The sequence below is a fragment of the Pyxicephalus adspersus genome, chromosome 5 (assembly GCF_032062135.1).
Source record: "Pyxicephalus adspersus chromosome 5, UCB_Pads_2.0, whole genome shotgun sequence".
NCBI classification, from domain to species: Eukaryota; Metazoa; Chordata; class Amphibia; order Anura; family Pyxicephalidae; genus Pyxicephalus; species Pyxicephalus adspersus.
Window position 1 is genome coordinate 141,532,556 of NC_092862.1, and position 21,414 is coordinate 141,553,969.

General features: G+C 35.3%; 1 protein-coding gene across 1 annotated transcript in view; it reads right to left on the bottom strand.

The window, feature by feature from the left end:
- DGKB (diacylglycerol kinase beta) overlaps positions 1-21,414 on the bottom strand; it is a 293,858-nt gene that overhangs the window by 157,781 nt on the left and 114,663 nt on the right. Inside the window, exons 14-15 of the mRNA XM_072412954.1 lie at positions 16,786-16,884; positions 6,995-7,111 (exon numbers count right to left, since the gene is read on the bottom strand). Of these exons, the coding sequence (XP_072269055.1) occupies positions 6,995-7,111; positions 16,786-16,884 (216 nt within the window). The remainder of the gene's footprint in view (positions 1-6,994; positions 7,112-16,785; positions 16,885-21,414) is intronic.

The following is a 21,414-nucleotide window of genomic DNA, read 5'->3' on the forward strand; positions in this document are numbered from 1 at the left end:
GCAGATATCGTGCAGGATCATTCGTCGTTCGTTTACAAACGATAATAATTGGAAGTGTGTACGTAGCTTAAGGCTAAAGAGGATTCATGTTCACCAGTGAACTTAGGTGATCCAGAAAACCTGGATTGTATTTTCTAAAAAGTAATTTGCTATTTGTTAGCAAATGTTTTCAATCCTTGACCGGATCTGTTCAAGGTTTGCTGGATCATCCAGCTTCACTGATAAAGGTGTATTCTCTCCAGCATTAGAGAGCTTTAATAAATCAAGCCCATTGTCTTGGTGTCACCTTTGATTCTTACTTCCCCCACCTCCTAGAATATAAGCTCTTTAGGGCAGGGTCTTCTATTTCTCCTGTATCATTGTATCTGTCTGTCATTGGCAACCGCAATAAAGAGTAACTCCTCCTTCCCATCATCTGTCCAAACCGGAAAAAAGCAATGAATTGCCCACTCTTTGGGCCTGATTTAATAAAGCCCTCAAAAGGCTGGAGAGGATACACTTTCTTCAGTAATCTTGGGTAATCCAGCAAACCTGGAATTAATTTCTTAAAAGCCATTTGCTGTTTGTTAGCAAATGTTTTCAATAATGAACCAAATCTATTCCAGAATTGCTGGATCACCCAGGTTCACTGATGAAAGTGTCATTTCCCCAGTCTGGAGAGCTTGAATAAATCAGGCCCCATGGGTGAACCAACCATTATATCTATAGGACCTATTCCCACCATTGCACCTTTCCTGCTGAAGGGAGACTCCGCATGCTGCAGTTTTGTAAATTGCATTATGTTGTACCATTTCAACAAGAAGTCAACTTGTTGACTATACCAAGTCAACAAGAAAAGATCCTCCAACAAAACAACTCAAAACATGCAACTCATGTAACTGTATATACTTTAATGAGATTGAGCCTTTGTGTTCTTTCCTACAGAAAATACCTGGATATAACACCCAGACTATTTCTTATATTTGAAACAGCAAAGTACCAACATATATATTCAAGAACTACTTATAAAATAGCAGACAATATAATCATATTCACAAATCTAATTGGCGGTAGGTTATTAAACATTAGGAATTGTCTTCTTTAAACAATTTGTATTTCCTAGGTAAAAATACAACTGAGAAAAAAATATCTATCCATCCAAATTTGTAAAAATGATAAATATAGCTATTAAAAAAAATATTCCAAACCTGATCTGTATCAGATGTGCTAGCAATTCAATGGTGCTGCCACTTATTATAATACTATTAATCTATATTCATATAATTATACATCATTTTTAAATTACAGAGTTTTCTGGTTCAATAAAAAACATATCTGTTACAACTAATTATGATGATCTAAATAAACACAAGAAATAAATGAACACTAACAATTTAAAAAAAACACTGCCCCTTGATATAAGAAAATATTATCTATAATAATAATTACAGTTGTCATCTATAAGTAATACATTCACTAAAATGTATTCTCTTGCATAATGTGATTCTGAAACTAATTAAAATTGATTTAAATTTTCCCTGCTTACCCTCTCCAATTGCAATAGTATATTATAAAAAAAAAAAAGTATTGACGCTTCTGATTTTTCATATTTCATCAAATTTACCTATTTATTTCAATATCAATAACCAGAGGAATATCTATTGCAGAAAAGGATAAACTAAAGTTAACATGACAAAGATGAAGTGCTTATCTACTTGTAGCCGATGTCCCCGTGGACCCAGGTTAATTAATGAGACTCATCCTAAGGTTATACATGATCTATTGCTTCCTCTAATTAGAAGTAATAATCATGATCATTATTCTGGTTAGCTAGAGTGAAATAAGATGAATGTGCTTAAGTATGATTAATAATAATAGAAAAGAATAAATTCAGATTATTGCAGCCTAAGATTCAGTATTTAAACCGTGAAGATGTTGTTTCACGTTTTCATTTTACACGTATAAAATGAATTCACTGGCGTGCGGTGGACCGAGTGATGAGGAATTCTCATGGCACAAGTAAAAATAATTGCTGATGTATATTTTTAATAATAGTAGTTAAGTGAGCTGGATGTTTTTGATGGAAATGTAAAGTCAAAGGACCACTGGATCTAAAACAAAAAGTACATTTGTAGCTTTTGCTAGGAAGAGATTTTTTTATATGTCTGTACCGGAGAACTTATGTCTGTGCCATATTTGCCAAAAAGTGATAGTTTTCATATATGCATTCCACATGTGTTTTGTTTTCTATTACATAAGTATAACGTGATGTTAAAGTTTAAATGACAAAATGCACTGTTTATCCAGGGAGTATACAACTGCCCCACAGGATTAGGCAATAATTTTTTCCCCGTCTGAGAAAATTGAACCGCTCATTATTAGGGATTTTTTTTGCCTTCCTCTGGATCCGCTCTGCATATAGGGTTTTATCTGAGATATGTTTATTTCCCCAGCAGTTAAATTTGATGAACTTGGTCTTTTTTTGACCAGAATAACTATGTAACTTGACTGCTGGGAAGCATAGGCCTCCAGTCATGACTCAATGATGACATTAATGACACAAAGAGAGGTTAAGTTAAAAAAATGGGGCAAAGCCACGGCTTTATTGAACTAACCTCATGGACTGTGCCAATGACATGAGTATAAATCAAGACATTTTGACTTGTAAATGCTATTTGAAAAATAATCTCAGTTTATACTCAGTTTACAACAGTAGATTTATTGATCCTTCTTTTTACCCCTTTTTTCAGGTAAAGGAATTTTATGTATTAAGTTGGTTCTAATGGGTCACTTTCTCTTAAATTATATTTTGTGCATTATTATTGTCCACCTGTAGATTGTGTTGCGTCCTCATGTTAGGTATGTAACAAATTCTTGTTTTCGGAGAAATAAATAATGTTTGGTACACGCTCTACATAAAGACATAGCTACATCTACTGGTGGACAAACTTTAGGATCATTCACTATTGCGGATCTTGTTCTAACATATCATAATACAGAACCAAAAATGTTCTTTTGGGTCTGAAACTATTGTATAGCTTCACAGTACTCCCACTGCCACTTGAGTTATTCTCCTAGAGTCATCTGCCTGAGCATGGGTTGGTAGACCTATGTCAATGTAACAGAACACATGACCGACCCACAGGGTTTGCTTAGTACAAGGCTGTTGCAAGAACAATTTACTTTTTATACAAATCGGTTAAATTTTTTGGAAGGGCAGAAATTATTTATTTGGCAATACGAAGGTTGGTCCTAAAAGTCCAGGTCTGCATTAAAGGCGCCTCATAGAACGAATCTATGTTTAGGCATCATCCAGGGTCATCATCTACTTCCTGGACTGAGATGCCAGCTCAGAGATGATATCATCCTGCAAATTCTTGATTCTGTTCAGTTTCTTGGAGTGTTACAAAATGTCTGACATAGATTGGCCCTTTAAGACTTTTGACTTGGACAAAGATGTGATCTGACCACTGGGGTTAAGGTAACAATTCCTCTTTCTTCCAGCAGACTGATGTTATCTCATTGTTAGCAAAGTCACTGGAACTCAACGATGGCATTTTAATGTCAAAAAGTTGAGCATTTTTGAAAAAGATAATGTTGTTGAATGTTGTTACATACCTAGAATTTAGTCAGTAAGGCTTAAAAGCTTGTAGAGTTACAACAAAGGTTTATATTCAAATTCTAAGTAGAACAAAGTTATGGAGAGCAAGATCTCCTAAAGCAGTATATGTTATCGGTGAGGGACTCGCTGTAGAAGGATATTTGGGCCTTGGCCTTAACATTCCCAAGATGGGTGGCCAATGGTCTCTCTTCCTAGGTATGCAATGGAAAACGCATCAAAAGCAGAATATACAAAGTCCACAATTCTTTTATTCAAGATCTTTTTTTAATCTTATTAATAAAATTTGGATGGAGAATAAACATAATCTGCAGCAATTATACTAATTACCCCCCAGGATCTCTCCAATATTAATAGCAGAGTTTTATTTTCAGAATGTAATTTTATAAGTGGCTTTTAAAATATAGGTAGGAAGAAACAAGATGAGGGAACAGATAAGCCACAAATTTTGGTAATATTTTACATCAGTACAGCACAAAGTTCTCATCATCCTCGTGCCAACCTGATTAAAAGACAATGAATGCTCTGGATATCAGTTTTAAATCCGCTGTAAAATTCTGACGAGGCATTAATTGCAATAAATCTTTGAACTCGAGCTAGTACGGCATTGCCAAATAATGACCGAGGAGGAGATGTTGCCAAACCATCACATTTTACTGCCTCATAATTAGAGTCTTACACTTCAGACAGAGAGCTGAGTTTTATTATAATGTCTCAATTATTTGGTATAATAATAACCCATATGTCAGCCATCAGCCAAAGTATCTTTTCCCTACACATTGGATAAGCATTGAGTATTTTATTTTTTCATTTCTCTTTTTCATTGGCCAGGCTCAGCTTTAGGAGATTCATGGATAAAGCCAACTCCATAAATTAAAAAACAATTGTTCTGCACTGGGGCTATTTGTTCAGACTAGTTTAGATCTGGGAGGTTTATGTAGAGAGAACATTTACTTACCCTAGTTCCATGCTCCTGCAGGCTTCTTCGTCATGCAATTGTTCCCCCGCAGTCTCTTCAATAAGCCACTCTTTGCTGATGTCATTATTTGGAAACTGATAAAAAGTGCAAGTGTACTAATATTTATGCAAAACGTTGTTTCAGCAAAAACGCAGAATGGCTTAGCTAGTGGTTCTTTCTTCATGGATTTTACTACTTTCAGATAGGCAGGGAAGTTGTGGTGCAGATGGTGGCTCAGAGGTTGTCACTGTGGCCTTTGCAGCGCTAGGTCCCAGGTTCCAATCTCTGCCAGGCCACTATCTGCATGGAGTTTGCAGGTCCTCCTGTGTTTGCGTGGGTTTCTTCCAGATGCTCCAGTTTCCTCCAGCATTCCAAAAACATGCATTTAGATTAATTGACTTCCCCCTAAATTGACCTTAGACTGTATAAATGACATACGACTACGGTAGGAACATTAAATTGTGAGCTCTTTGAGTGACATGACTATGGACTTTGTAAAGTGTTATCTAATATGTTGGCGCTATATACTAGTTAATATTAATTATTAAGGAAGCTCACCTTCAAGATGAGGCAATGACGGAGGGTAGTAGTGGTAGAGTGGTTCAGTATCTCCCTCTGCCACCCACTGTCAAATGTTGGAATACCGATTCAATTAGACTCATGCTGGGGTTGAGAATGCCAAGCGGCTGGCAAGGAGCCATCCATCAGGAGTGCCTTTGGAACATCAGTTCCCATCTCTCGTCCAACGTTAGAATATGAATATAATGTCCATAGTCTATTGCTAGTTGCCTGGCTATTATACAAATTCATTGGTTCCAGTATTTTTTGAGACCTCAACTCACACCAAGTATAGTTTCATATTTCTGACTTCATTTTGACTTTCACAATCTGCATATTTGTTTATAGTCAGTGTCTGAGAAGTATTGAAGTTCCTAGATCAGTATGGCAGCCAGACAACCAGCATTTTACAGAAGTTAGTAGTTGGGCAACCTCTGCATTTCTCCCGGTACAAATATTATGTGTACCTCCAGGCAACTATATTTGCCAACTGTTAGTTGTACATCTAGTAAGATAGTACAGCTGGACAAAGTTATCTTTATATTATCTTTCAGTGAATCTTTAGCAATGGCGTACAAGCTCGAGTTCAAATTTTAATAGACAATGAATGCCTCGTCAGAATTTTACACCGGGTTATAAACCCTGAAAATGAGATTAGTGGTAAGGATGAGCTTTGGGTTCACCTATGCCATGAGTTTCACAGTGAATCCCCAGAAAATGTTTGCAGTTTACCAAATGTTTGTCATAAGCTGGTTTGCTGTCATAAGAAAGGAACAAGGCTTGCAGGTTTACTGCAGGTTTACTGTCATAAGAAAGGAACAACTCAGAATGCAATGCATAGCCCTTGCCTTTGGTCAACTGTGTCATAGGATAAAATGAAGGAATAGATATCCCTGTTCCCTTTCTATTAGGAGTTGGCACAGCTGGCATATTGCCATTGTGTGTTAGAGCCGTCAGAAGGTCTGGCATTGGTATTGGCAATTTGGCATTGGTGCACGCCCATTTTGACACAGCCTACATTTTATTTTACAATATCTTGCCTAAAGCCTTACAAATGGGCAAAATAAATAACCAGATTACCCTGCCCCCAGATTTCAGTGTGTTAGGTTGCAAAGTTTGTAGATGCTGAATGTTGAACAAGATCCCCGAAATTTTATGATTGGTTACCACCTCAGTGATTACCCTATTCCTTATTTGGATTTAGTCTGATCAATGACATTCTTCAGAACTTTCATTTCTGATAAATAATTATATTCAGTTTTAGTAAATCTGAACCAAGAACCCCTGATAAACTCCTGACCGTAAGCCATGCCTTTAGGGAAAATGGCCAACACTCACCATGACTCTGACTAAGGCCAACATGCTGATTAAGCGGAATCCAAGGTTGGATTCTTAACCAAAGCTCTTCCAAGTGATCCAGTTTGAAATGATGCAACTAGGGATAAGAGAGAATGCCTCTGGAATTCTCATGTAAATTTCCTTGAATTTCCAATGGTTCCACGAAATTTCGGTGAACCGATTTCGCGAAACCATTGGAAGAGGAAATTAAAACAGGAAGATTCCCAGAGCTGCATTCAGTCCTGTGAATCCCCCTGTTTGGGATCCCTGGGGCACTAGAGGTAATTAAGCTCTAGTGCCCGGGGATCACAGAAGATTTCTAGGGTTGCATGATGCAGCCCTGGAAATCCTCCTGTTCAGCGAAAGCTCAACCTCAACCACAACCTAAATCAGAAGGCTGTTCTCGCTTACATTTTCGGTAAGCGAGAAAGGCCCGATTTGGCGCAAGAGAGAACTTAATATTCTTGCTTGCTCATCCCTAGATGCAACATTGTTTCAGCAAAATCCTAAACAATCCAAAAACAGAAAACGTTTTTTCAAACCTGAAGACCTTGCCCATCTATGGTAACCGAATTTGCTCTCTGCATCTTCGTCCTTTCACTCGATTTGTTCCCTTGCTGAGCACAATTCTTCTCCCTCTTCACTGTTGATTGTCTCTCCTTTAGGAAAACATACAAAGATCTACAATGAATGTTTGTATAATAAAAAAGTAATTACTGTCTTTGTATCCCAATATTATACTATATAATGAATATAATTTTAATTACTGCCATTGAAACACATGAGCTTGTAAGATTCTCACAAGGGAATCTTTAAGGGGATGTCTGATTCCCTGTTTTATAAAATGAGCCCTATGTGACCATTTATTTTCAATTTGATTGGCTGCTAATAATTAGGGGTGCACAGTTTTGCAGCAATAGTAAGGAATTATCACCACACCTACCAAAAAAAAAAGAAAAAAGATTTGCAGAAACCTACGATTGCAAAAATATGTAAAGCATTCACATAGTGTGAAAGGGTCTGGGGAACATATATACATATATGACAGAATCAAACTCAAAATCAAGCTGATTGGCAAGATTTGGCAGCCAAAAAGGGGGCAAATATAAACCTTTCAGATTGGTCTGAATATTCAGATTCATCTGTGAACTTTTTTTATTAGGATCCAATTACCATTTGCATAGAACATCAGAAATGTTCACATCATACAGTGAAGAGTCTGTGTATAAATGTTTTCAAAAAAGATTCACATAACTTTCAGGCAGAATTCACACATTTTTCAATCGGAATTCTATTAAAAAGGTGTGAATCCTGGGTCAATGTCATGTGAAAACATTTATAAACAGACCCCTAAATGTCATAATTACACGTAGAATGCTGCATTGCTACAAGCTATTTTGTTTTCGAACACTTACAATTTGTGAAAAACTTTTTTCATTTCATGTTTTATTCATATGATTATATGTGTTGATATATTATAAGTAATATTATTTATTCAAAAATGGTTTCAATTAATATTTACCCAAATTTTATTCGTTTTTTTATTACTGTGGATTTTTATTTTTATTATTATTATTATTATTATTATTAATAATAATAATAATAATAATAATAAACAGTATTTATATAGCACCAACATATTACGCAGCGCTGTACATTAAATAGGGGTTGCAAGTGACAGACAGATACAGACAGAGGAGGGGAGGACCCTGCCCAGAAGAGTTTACAATCTGTGGATTAAATTAGAAATGTCTGTAGCAACTTTTACATGATTCGTACATTTTCTCATTGAATGAAAGTGAAAAATGTGCGTAAAAGCTTGGTAAATCTTGGGTGAAAATATTTATCAATAGACCCCTAATAAAGTGATTATCTTTTTTGATGCCTTATCATTGCATGTAAGCATATCCTGTGACATTTTCTTTGTATCTGAACTACTTTTACCTATATCTTTATGTATATTAATTGCTCTTGCGATTAAACAGACCCTAAAGGGTTCTACTTATGAATGTGTTTGAGGTCTGCGCGTCTAGGGGACTCATTAGTGAAAATGTGTTTGTACATCAAAAAACAGCTGTTCAACGTGCTATAAAAATCAGTTTTGTGTATATTTAAGCAGAATGTATTCCACAAGGGTTGGTGTGTCTTGTGTCTGTGTTTTTTCTTCAAAGGATTCTCCGGTCTTTTTAAAGCGGTCATGATGCAGAAATTCAAATTCTAAAATGAAGCTGCCGTTACCAAGAAGACATCGGTGGAAAATCAGCTTTGGGGTGTCTTGTTGAGATCATAGTGGGAATATAGAATGAAGAGAAAACATATACACAATTTACAACATTTTGTTTTGTATTATTATTTTTATTAATACTTTTTTATTAATCATTTGTTGCTATTTCATTGTTCCATTTTTTTTTCTTTAGTCAATATATATATATATATATATATATATATATATATATATATATATATATTAAAAAGAATAATATATCAATATATATATATATATATTTTTTTTATTTAGTAGTCATTTAAAATATCAATCTCACAGAACAATTTATTAAATATATATAAATTATTATTTTTCATTTTATACTAGTATTATTTATATTGGTTGCAATAGGAATGGAATTAGAATAGATTCACATGTGTTCATATGTGTCATGTGACTGGCAGCAACATCCTGCAGGATGCAGTCTTGTATGAATCTGCCATATATCTCCCACGTCTTTCTCTCTCTCTCTCAATTTATATATATATACAGTATACTAATATACAATAAAAAAACAATAATATATAATATATGTATATATATATATATAAATCAGTATTATATACCTATTCTAACTCCATGATGGCCACTGGGGATTGGTTGTTGCTGCACCCCAAGCAGGCGGAAGAATGGCGTATATTGGAGTTCTGGACAACACATTGGTGTTACATTAATAAATATTTTACCTAACTTTTATCTAATATTTACACAATAGATTCAATTAGCAAATGTGTGAATCAACTTTTACTTAACTCAAATTGAGTAAATATTTGGTGAAAATATTTATGAATAAACTTCATATAATAAAGCTGTAAAATAAAACTGAACTGTTATTATTATTATTATCATTAATATTATTATTAATATTATTAATAATATTATTATTAATAATAATAAACAGTATTTATATATTGCCAACATATTATGCAGCACTGAACATTAAATAGGGGTTGCAAATGACAGACAGATACAAAAAATGACACAGGAGGAGAGGACCCTGCCCAGAAGTGCTTCTAAAAGGTGGGGGAAATATCACAATAGAGGAGGGGGGGGGTATATGGAATGGTGGGAAGTAGTGAGGATTTAAGATACAGATGAAGAGGCGTAGGTGAGTTTGTAAAGATGGGTTTTGAGTGTTCTCTTAAATGAGCAGAAAATAGAAGCAAGCCAATTAGAATGAGGAAGACCATTCTTAAAAGAAAAAAAACTAGATAAGTTATAGTTTTATTTAAAAAACAAATAATATTTCCTAAAAGTGGAAGTCAACCCTTCCTCCCACTCTTTTGGATTTGTTGGCTCAAGTGAAAGATGTGCAACTAATGGAATTATTAACAACACAATTCCAAGATAGTTTGGAGAAGTATTCTGAAATCTGAGCCCCATGGGAACCATATACATCTGGTAAATGATGTAGACCATAACTGACCCCCTATGCTAACTATTTGGGAGGAGCAGGCAAAATTTGTAAATTCGATCTCGCTGCGAATCTCGCTTACCAAACATGTAAGCAAGAATGGTCATCGAATTCGAATTCAAATTTTTCAGGACCTGCAAGAGCAATCAGGGGAGTGGAGCAGACAGCTCCATTCCCGATTGCTCTTGCAGCCCTACATGAAATGTAGTATGTGTTCTTGTATAGAGATTCTCTATCCAAGAACACAGGAGTCCTGCAGCTGTGCTCATAAATAAATGAAGCCATGGGAATCATCCTGTGATGATTCCCATGGCTGCATTAATTGATGAGTACAGCCGCGGTGCTCACACTGACAGGAGGAGTACTGCGGCGATCGATGATTCCATTGCTTGCCCTCATTTACCTCTAGTGCCCAGGGATCGCACACAGGAGGATTCCTGTGTGCGATCCCTCCTGTAATGATTTCCTCGATTCATTCCTCGCATTCATTCATGAGCACAGCCACGGTACTCCTCCTGTCAGTGTGAGCCCTGCGGCTGTGCTCATAAATGAATGCAGGTGTGGGAATTATCACAGGATGATTCCCACGACTGCATTAATTCATGAGCACAGCCCCGGGACTCCTGTGTTCTTAGATAGAGAATCTCTATCCAAGAACACATACTACAGGGCTGCAAGAGCAAGCAAGCGACCGGAGCTGTCAGTTTCGCTCCCTGATTGCTCTTGCAGGTCCCGAAAAATTTGAATTTGATGGCCGAATTCACAAGGCCATCAATCGAATTTAAAATTACAAATTTCGCTTGCTCATCCCTATTGATGAGTCTACAATTTGAATGCTTCAGAAATGTATATTTATGTATAATGTATGTTATTTCTTGGTTTTGAGAAACATAATAAATTATGCTTAAATGTACAATTTGAAATTTTGTACCAAATTTCTTGCCTGTTACCTAACTTCAGAAGGGTGACCACATGTTGTCTTTGAAATGAAGGTGAGATGGCCAGGTACTAACAGACATTTAACCATTAGGTGTATGTGTTGCTCTGGTGGTCAGCTTGGTGTAGAAAAAATAATAATCAATATGTGTTAATGAGTACATATTTCTATCGATACATATAAATGTGTCGTCCGAATTGCTTCCCCATGTATGTGTTATGGTCCTTAGTAGAGCGTCACAGCGATTGAGCTTTAATGACCCAATAAACCGCACAGAAGTTCTATATGGCCAGGGCTCTCCTAATTTCTCTATTGCTCCCATCTACAATCTAGGAATTTTGTTTTTCCTGATTGAATTTTGTATTTTTGCCTGGAATTTTTAATCCAAGAAGCCATTGAGTCTTCTTTTCCCGCAGCAGAGTGTAAGTCTGATTGCTAAGCATATTTTACCGCGATCAACCGCCATCATCATTTATTCCGCAAGCCACTTAACAGTAAATAGCGCGGCTCTTAACCTGGTTAGGGTCTTTACACGCTTATCTTGTTCCGAGGTTCGATAGCCATAAAGATTTTTAAATTGACTGACAGTCACTCTCATCATGAACTTTTATTATCCGAGTGTAATTCTTAATTGGGTCCAATGAACAATAGCGGCCCTGAGTTATAGACTCTTTTTCTCACCATATAATTAGGATATAATTACCCACAGGATATCAGGATGATGTAGAACCTTATCTACTAAACGTGCCCTCATTAAGAAACCAGTCTAAATGTACATTTATTCAATCAGTATGAATTAATTAAAATGTTACTGGAATCATGGAGATGGCAATAAAGATGACATATATTAGGAAATGTGATAGCTGCCTCCATAGCCTGCTCTGCCGTGAATTCACCCGGAAGACTTCATGGGAGATGAAATAAACCAGGAGACGCAGGTATAAATGCCCAATTGCCATGTGACCCTTGACACTTAAATAGGCCATGAGTCGTGATTGGCTGGGCTGGGGGAACTGAGCAATTCTTTACAGGTTAACAAGATTTACATGAAAAAATTCAAATGTAGGAAAACAATGTAAGAAATTTGTATTCTTTTCGTCGTCATTCTGTTCTTACTGTCAGATGTTTAGGAAAGAAAAAAAGTAAGCAAGTTAGAGAGGAAAAATTAAGTGAGGGAATAAGGAAGGATAGAGAAAGAATAAACTAGAGGAAGAAAAGAAAAAAAAGGACTAGAAGAAGAATGAAGAAAAGACTTGAATTGCAGAAGAAATGAATAAAGAAAGAGGGAAAAAGAGAGAGAGAGAGAGAGAGAGAGAGAGAGCGAGAGAGACAAAGGCTCTGCTTTACTAAAGCTCTCCAAGGCTGGAGAGATTACACTTTGATCAGTGAAGCTGGGTGATCCAGAAAACCTCTAATGGATTCCTTAAAATCATTTGCTATTTGCTAGCAAATGTTTTGAATCCTGGACCAGATCCAATCCAGGTTTGCAGGATCACCCAGCTACACTGATCGAAGTGTATTCTCTCCAGCCTTGGAGATCTTTAATAAATCAGGTCCAAAGAGAGAAAGAGGGAAAGAAAGAAAAAATGAGAGAGAGAGGGGAAGGAAGCATGGAAGGAAGGAAGAAAGGAAGGAAGGAAGGAAGGAGAGAAGGAAGGAAGGAAGGAAGGAAGGAAGGAACGAAGGAACGAAGGAAGGAAAGTAAACAAGGAAGGAATGAATGACTGCTATAGATGCAAATATGCATAACATCCAATAAAATGCTGATAAGCATGATTTTTGCATGCACACGATTGGATGTCAGTAAAGCTTCACCTTATTCTCTAAGCTAAGTGATTGATCCCTTGCAGAGTCATATTTCACTTTGCTGGGAGACCATCCTAAACTTTCCAAACTCTAAAGCCTAAGCTCTGTATATGGTGATCCTGGTAAACGTATGTCCATTCTGTCTGTGCATTACAGTCAGTAAATCATCCTCCTGTGCCGAGACAAGTTCCGGACTGCCCTACTCTATAAACTGTGCTGTATATGACATACTCCAGACTGCTCCTATCCGTACACTATGTGGGATATGATATACTGCAGTTTATTATATTTTGTACACCATGCACAACATTACACAACACAGATTTCCTCATTCTTTGTACAGTACACTATGCACCTGATTTATTAAAGCTCCTATGATAGACTATCATGGGAGAACCTGGGCGATAGAGCGAACTGGATCTGATCCAGGATTGAATACATATGCCAACTAATAGCAAATGATTTTTAGGAAATCTATTACAGGTTTGCTGGATCACCCAGATTCTCCCGTGATAGTCTAACTTATCCAGAGCATTTTATTAAATCAGGACCTATAAACTCAAAACTGTTCCACTCTGATCACTGTGCTATATATATTGCATAGCTCTAATTGTCACAGTATTGCCATATTCAAATATTTGCTATGGTCCTATGCTATGGACTGAAAAAAATGTTTGTCATTATTTATCCAATATATACCTGTCAATGTATAAATGATTCGATGCAATTACAACTTCAATTTTTATTTTTTTAAATATTCAATCATTATTCAAATTTTAGGATTTTTTTAATTTAATTTTTAAAATGTACTTATTTCCTTCAAAGTCGACTGACCAATAACTCCCAACTGCAGTTCCATTTGCCAAATTTATTTCACCTCAGTTAAATATTACAACTGGTGGAAAACCTTTAATTTTCAAAGGAAATGTGTAATTATAACTCCAGTATTTCAAAGAAAGACAATGGGACGTACATCGCAATGAGTTTGCCCTGACTGTAACACTAATTAAGCATTAGTAATTAAACTTTATAAATATTCTATTAATTACCAATGAAAGCAACAGCTAAACAGAAAAAAAAGTTGACAGTTTATTGTTTAATGTATTTTAATTAAACTATTTAATTTTCTCTTAAGGAAAAAAGAAAAAAGTCTTTAAAAGGGCAGGCGTAGAAATCTTGCACCAACTATTGGGTAAGATTGGGTGAAATCTTATATTTTAGCTCCCTCTGCTGGCTTTTAATTTTATTATGATTGTGATTAACGCTACAGGAGATTATTACTCTTTAGTGCATGATATTTCACCAAGCCACAGGAGAGAAGGTAAATCCAGGTCAGTATGTATAAGGAACTATACTTTCCGGTAAGCAATAGGTATATCTAGTCCAATTTAGTACATTTTGGACATTTTAAAAATTATCCTAAGATATAGACAGACAAAAAATGTATTCATATATTTTTGTCTGGAGTGTACGTGAAAATGAGTAGTTTTTGCCTTTTTTTTTGCTTGCTTACATATAGAATATTAACAGTTTTTTTTTAATTAAGTTCTATTTGTTATGTATGAAAATCAGATTTAAGTTTGGTCACTAGGACAGACATCAAAAGTAATTTTATTTTAATTGTGAAATAAATGTAATTTATCTGATACTGATAATAATGTTTTGAAAAAGGAAAAGCAAGGTGGAAAGAACAATACAATTGTGCAAAAAAAAAAAAAAAAATTCTATATGGATATGAAAAACCACCCTTTTTATATTTCTTAAAAAAAAAATTTATTTATGAATTGAAAAAAAACAAAGTGAAATAAAATAAAATTCATATAACTGTCATTAAATAATTCATATTAATTAAAGTTTTTTATATATTTTAATTCATTTGCAGAATGAAATATGGTCTACCAAAATCACAAATAGTAGCAATGTAGATAAACAGAAAAGCCTTGAATTTTAAAAATCTCATATTTTAAAATATAAACAAAAAATAATAAAAAAGAAAACAAATTGAAAATATGAAGGAGGGCAATATATATATATATATATATATATATATATATATATATATATATGTTATTATTATTATTCTGTTCATTTTGTTATATTCAAATTTTGTTTTTTTTTATTTTAGTTAACGTTTTAAACCCAAACATTTTCCAATCATTTTTACTGTATAAAAAAAATAACATAGTTCTATAATAAATAATAAATATTATAATATATATATGTATATATATATATATATATATATACAAATATGTTAGTTGGCCTGATTATTATTATTCCTATTCTGTAAATCTGAAACTTTATTTCTAAAGCAGTCCAACACCTATTCTCACAAGAATGTCCAGCTTTAATAAAGGCCACAAATATAACTCAATATCATTAGCTGATTACGGAGTTATTAATAACAAGTCCCCCGTTGTCATTGTCAATGACGCTGATGTTAATACTATAAAAAAAAAAGAATAATGAAATTAAATGATAAAAAAATCTTGTTTTTGCCAGAGAATACAATGTTGTGTATTAAATTTTGAAAGCTGTAATAGTAGAATATGTCTTGTTAATTATTCTATAACAGAGTAACAGAATGCCTGTTGTTGGTTATGAAAAATTCTAGAAAACTAATAGAATTTAGCCTTTGAAATGACTTCCTGCCCAAGTTGTGTTTTTCTTTCCCAATAAAACACAATGAAATCCAGATAAGCACAAAGCTGCATGTCGTGTAAGTATTTATTGAATCAAGAAGCCCAGTGACTTGGCCACCTCTAAGTCTCGGAGGAGCAGCCCAACATGTCACCGTTACCAGCCAGTCCCACTACAGATGTTCCGATGTTGCTCCCACCATGACATTGTCAGACCTGTTTCTATTGGATTTGTAAATAAAAAACTGAAAACTGAATTAGGTGAAAAACAGACCTTGAAAAGTGATTAGCAAATTGTCTGAGAACATAAGTAAATTTTATATAATGTTATCCGTGCCAGATCTACAGTGCTATGTCACAAACCATTTAAGCACGGAGATTCTTGTTTTCATCTTCTACTGAGTGTTTTTTAAGTGTTAAATGAATATGAAAAGAAGCAAAAGGGCAAGAAATACAAGAGAGCAAAGTAATAAAGAGAGGAAGGAAGTGAAACAGAAAGAAGGACAGAATAAAGAAATAGTGATAGAGAGGAAAAAAAGGAGAAAGAAAGAAAAGAAAAAGAGAGAAAAGAAAAATGAATAGAAAAAAAGAAAGAAAAATGAAAGAAAACCTAATCAATATGAATAGACTGATAGAGAAAGTGAGAAAGAAAGAAAAGGAGAAAAAAGAAAATGAAAAAAAGAGATGAGAGCAAGAAAAAAAAGAAGAGGGGATAAAAAAATGAGAGAGTGTAAAAGACAAAGAAAAGGAAAATGAAAAGAAAAAAAGAGGAGAGAAAATGAGAAAAAGTGAAATAGAAATAAAAGATGTAAGAAAGAAAGAAAGAAAGAAAAAAAGAAAGGGAGAGAGAAAGAAAGAAAGAAAGGAAGGAAGGAAGGAAGGAAGGAAGGAAGGAAGAAAGAAAGAAAGAGAGAGAGAGAGAGAGAGAGAGAGATGGATAGCATAAGCATCTGAGTTCCCTGCAATGCAGATCTGTACCGTGCACCCATAGCACAAACTGACCAGCAGAAAACCTTCATCTTTCTGGGAAGTTGGATCTTTAAAAGACGTAAAATGTAAAAGTGACCTGCTCTACCGTTTCTGGTAAGCACTATATAAGTCATAAAATCTGACTCAGCCTCCATTACAGCTGATCCTAGGGAAGTTTCACTGTCATCTTAATGGGAAGGTAATATATTAAACACAAGGAAAGCAGTGCCCAGGTGTAATGATTGCGGCTTTGGATTAGACTCTCGGTATACCAGAATAAACTCACACAGGTATAAACTCACCAGAACCACAGGACAGATAGCAGTGGGAGGTAGGATATGGTCCTTCAGGGGTCCACAATCACACTCAGGTTTCAGGTGGGATGCACATTTGTTGTGCAGCTGTTGGTAAAAGAAAACAATTATTTAATTTTTATAATGGAACAGAAAATTCCCAAAAAAAGCAAACATGATCATTAAAAGATCAATAATGGCTTGTAAAATCAGCTATTGCTATGTTGCTCTTTGGTGCTTTATTTTAACTTTTTAGGAAATACATTAGGAGTCAAAAGAGAGGGTGAAATTAGTGTTTTTTGATGGTTTTTAAGAATACACTGGGTTGCATCTTAACTAAGGAAGAGCGAGCGAAATTTTAAAATTCGATCTCTTGTCCAATCGAGTCGTTCTCACTTTACGGAAAATGTAAGCGAGAGCAGCCTGTGTAAATTCGTCCGGTGAGATCGAATTTTTTGGGATTGCATCAGCTCCGCTCCCCTCATGCAGCCCTGTAGTATGTGTTCTTGGATAGAGATTTTCTATCCAAGAACACAGGAGACCCGCGGCTGTGCTCATCCCAATAAATGCAGCCCTGGGAATCATCCTGTGATGATTCCCATGGCTGCATTCATCGATGAGCATAGCCGCAGTACTCACACTGACAGGAGGAGTACTGCGGCTGCAGCCCGGGGATTGCGCACAGGAGGATTCCCGTGGCTGCATTCATGAATGCAGCCGCGGTACTCCTCCTGTAATGATTTCCTCGATCTTCCGAAGGGTCCGCAAAATCGGTTCGCCGAAATTTTCCGGACCCATCGTAAGTTCAAGGAAATTTTCGCAAGAATTTCAAAGTCATTCTCGCTCATCCCTAATCCTAACTCTGGAAGACACCAGTGCTGCCTGTGATCTCCCAGCTGCAGATCTTTTCCCCAAAATGACTGCAACTTATTCTTTATTGCATTTATGGGCCTGAATTAATAAATATCTCTCCAAGGCTGGAGAGGATACACTTTCAACAGTGAAGCTAGATGATGCAGCAAACCTGGAATTGATCTGATCTGAGATTGAAAACATTCGCTAACACATACCAAATGACTTTTAAGTAATCCATTCCAGGTTTGCTGGATCACCCAGCTTCACCAGCTTGGGGAGCTTTAATAGCTCATGTGGAGGTCGCCATATTGGTAGAGACCTTGTTCCTCTGAGCCTCCAGCAAGAAGAACAGTGACAACCAAGTAGTGACATCACCAAATCTCTTCCAATCTCCAAAAGATTAGTCATAGGCATCAGTATTTGAGTTTTCCTACTCAGTTTGACAATCATAGGTCCACATTTTTAAAGCTATATATAAAGTTTAAACATATATTCAATTTTTAATGGCTCTAAGGGCTTACTGAGACTCTTTTTAACCTGGGCCTGTTTTTGAGCCATGCAAATGTCCTCATTATTTTTCTTTTAGGTATATATACTCAAGAATAAACTGGGATTTTTTTTTTAACCTGAAAATACTAATTGAAAAAAAATCTCAGTTTCCCCTAGGCCCCTAGATAGCTTTGTGTCCGTATGTAAAATCATGTTCTCCTAAGTGATCCTAAATGTATCATAACCATCTTAAAGTACAAAATACTCTAACCTGTAAAAAGTGTAAAAACAGATAAATGCATTGAGCACATGTAGTTGTATTTGTTATCCTTTTAAAAAGTACTAAACATATACTTATTCATATTTTTTCATGTAACTTTTAGGTCCCTCAGTTTTTACTTAAATTGGTTTATAATCCATTTAGTTTATAATCTCAAATGTTCATATTTTTTCCGGTTCAGGTAATCTGACAGCAGCGATGACCTATTTATATTTAGGGGAATTATTTAAGAAGCTGTAATAAAGGTATAAACTCTTTTATGTTTTCTTTTTAATTGTATTCATTATTTCACTTTACAATTCATGCATCCAAGTAAAAAAAGAAAAAACTATGAAAATTTGAGACTTTTGCTCACTTTAAAGTTCTTCACTTCAGAGATTGCTAATTTATTCTCAGTAAACAGCATGAGGCATGTCTCCCTATTTCAGTCACAGCAACATTTGCAAACTTGAAATGATTTTTTTTGGCAGAAGATATTTGTCAGCGTTAAATGTTTTATTATTCAACATTTTAGCTACAGCATAAATATTTTAGGCAGAATTTGTCACTTCAGTTTTAGAAAAGTTTCCTGATTCTTTTTTTTTTTTACTAGTCTAACCAATATTTTTGGTTTAGAACTGTTGGGGGTCAGCCTTGTAGCACTTCCCCCCATTTGGTCCACCTTTATACATTTCCAATTTATATAACCTAAATCCAATGGTCTTCTGGTCCGGTAACACGTGGCCACGTGACACGTGGGCTCCACTTCAGTTTCTGTTTTGTTTGCAGGAGGGCAATAATTAATGATGTAGATCACTTTTTCTCAAGTAGGGTTCCTTCAGAGGTTCCTCCTTGAGCAAAGAGCAGTTTGTGACTCTCAGGTCAGTGTAAGTGACACCAATGATCTATTTGGCTATCTGTAAGGGTGACATTCTTCCCAAGCAGAGGGTTCCCCAAAAACCTGAAAATTATTGAAAGATTCCTCCATGTTAAAAAGGTCAGGAAGCACTGATGTAGAGAATGGTGGTCATACGGACTTCTGTTCACTGTATCTTATTTCTAGGAGCCCTGTTTAACATAATGCCCTTATGTGATGTGCCCATAATAGCATGGGTTCCCAGGAAGCTGGGTGAATGATGTTGAATGAGTGAATGAATGATGTAAGAAGTGTCAGCCAAGACTGGTGGAAAATGTGAGGATGCAGGGGGCAGTGCTAGAACATATAGCTTGATTTATTAAAGCTCTCCAAGGCTGGTGAGGATACATTTTCATCAGTCAAGCTGGGTGATCCAGCAAACGTGGATCCAAGATTAAAAATATTTGGTAGCAGATAGCAAATTTCTTTTAAGAAATCCGTTGAAGGTTTGCTGAATCAACCAGCTTCACTAATGAAAGTGTATCCTCTCCAGTCTTGGAAGGATTTATTTAATCAGGCCCGGAGAAAGGGAAATGCTTTGTTTTATTTTCAGTTTGGACAGGTGATGGGGAGGGAGGTGGGAATTGTAAATTTGTAGCAAATTTGGAATTATCATTTAATTTACAGTTGGAAACTAGAAGTCATAGGTTCTTGCATGGACTGCTATAGCTGGGCTTTAGTTTTTATTAGTTGATCATGCTGGCCAGTTAGTGGTTTGGTAATAGGTAATATAACAAGAAGTGGAACTGTGAATTGAGAGTTAAGATTTGACACAGCTATGTTAATGAGAAAACTGCAGACAATGGAAGAATGAGGGACAGCTATACCTAAGCTTTCTATCTAAGTGAGGACTCCATCTTGATCATTGAAAGAATGCATGAACCAAAAGAACATTGGACTAGTTGAAGTTTTAGGTATCTGTGTGAATGTATATACCAGATTTGTTATTTTTTATTGTTATTTCCCTAGTTTCCTGAATTGAAATAACCCAATTTTGTGTATATGCCTATGTTTCCTTTGATAATGATGTACACCCCAAAATAAATATTGATAAAACCACATGAAGCCAGAAAATAAATAGTTACAGGATAAAAATAAAAAGTAAGTTAAGTGAAAAATGTTGGAGGATAACCGCCTATAGATAGACCAACTATGTTACAGTCTGATTGTAGATTCTTCTTTGGAATATCTAAATGGCGTAGTAGTACAAGAATATATCCTTATGTATACAAAGTATTTAGGCAAGTTTTCATACTATCTGAAGAGTTTATACATAATTAATCATTTGTAAGGGCTTGCATAGAAAATTTTTATTAACCAGAATTTATATAGCGCCCACATATTACGCAGTGCTTTATTGTCTAATAATATTATATTTTTCTATTGTCATATACTTCAATTAGTAAAATGTTTCATGCATTCTTTCAATGGTCAAGATGGAGTCCTCACTTAGAAAGCCTAGGTATAGCTGTCCCTCATTCTTCCATTATCTGCAGTCTTCTCATTAATATAGCTTGGTCAAATCCTAACTCTCAATTCACAATTCCACACAATGTCCCCACCATAGTCATATGTCAATAACGCAATCTAAGGTCAATTTTTTGGGAGGCAGCCAATTAACCTAACTGCAAGATATTTTTAAATGTGTGAGGAAACCAATGTACCCCAAGAAAACCCACACAAACACGGGAGCACATGCTCACCGTGCAGAGTGTCCTGGCGTTAGATGAGCCACCATGCCGCCCATTTGTACAATTTGGTAAAAAATGTAATTTACACTACTTTTTGTCATGCACACTTTATGACTTCATATAATTGGTGTCTATTTATTTACAATTTATTATTTTTGGACTGAAAATAAAAGTCTGCCATACACGGCCACTACTTTCAGATAATATTTTGAATTTCTGAAGTAATTTTCAGGATAAAAAGTTTATGTTGCATAAAAAAGTAGTCTGGAAAGAGAAAAAGTTAAAATCACAAAAAGGGCATAACTATAAGACTAGATACACTTTACCTCTTCTGGAATTATAATTATATTTACATCTTGGTATCCAATTTCCTGCAGCTTTAAAAAAATGCTCCCATTACTTTATAAAATTGCAGTAAGCATTTTTAT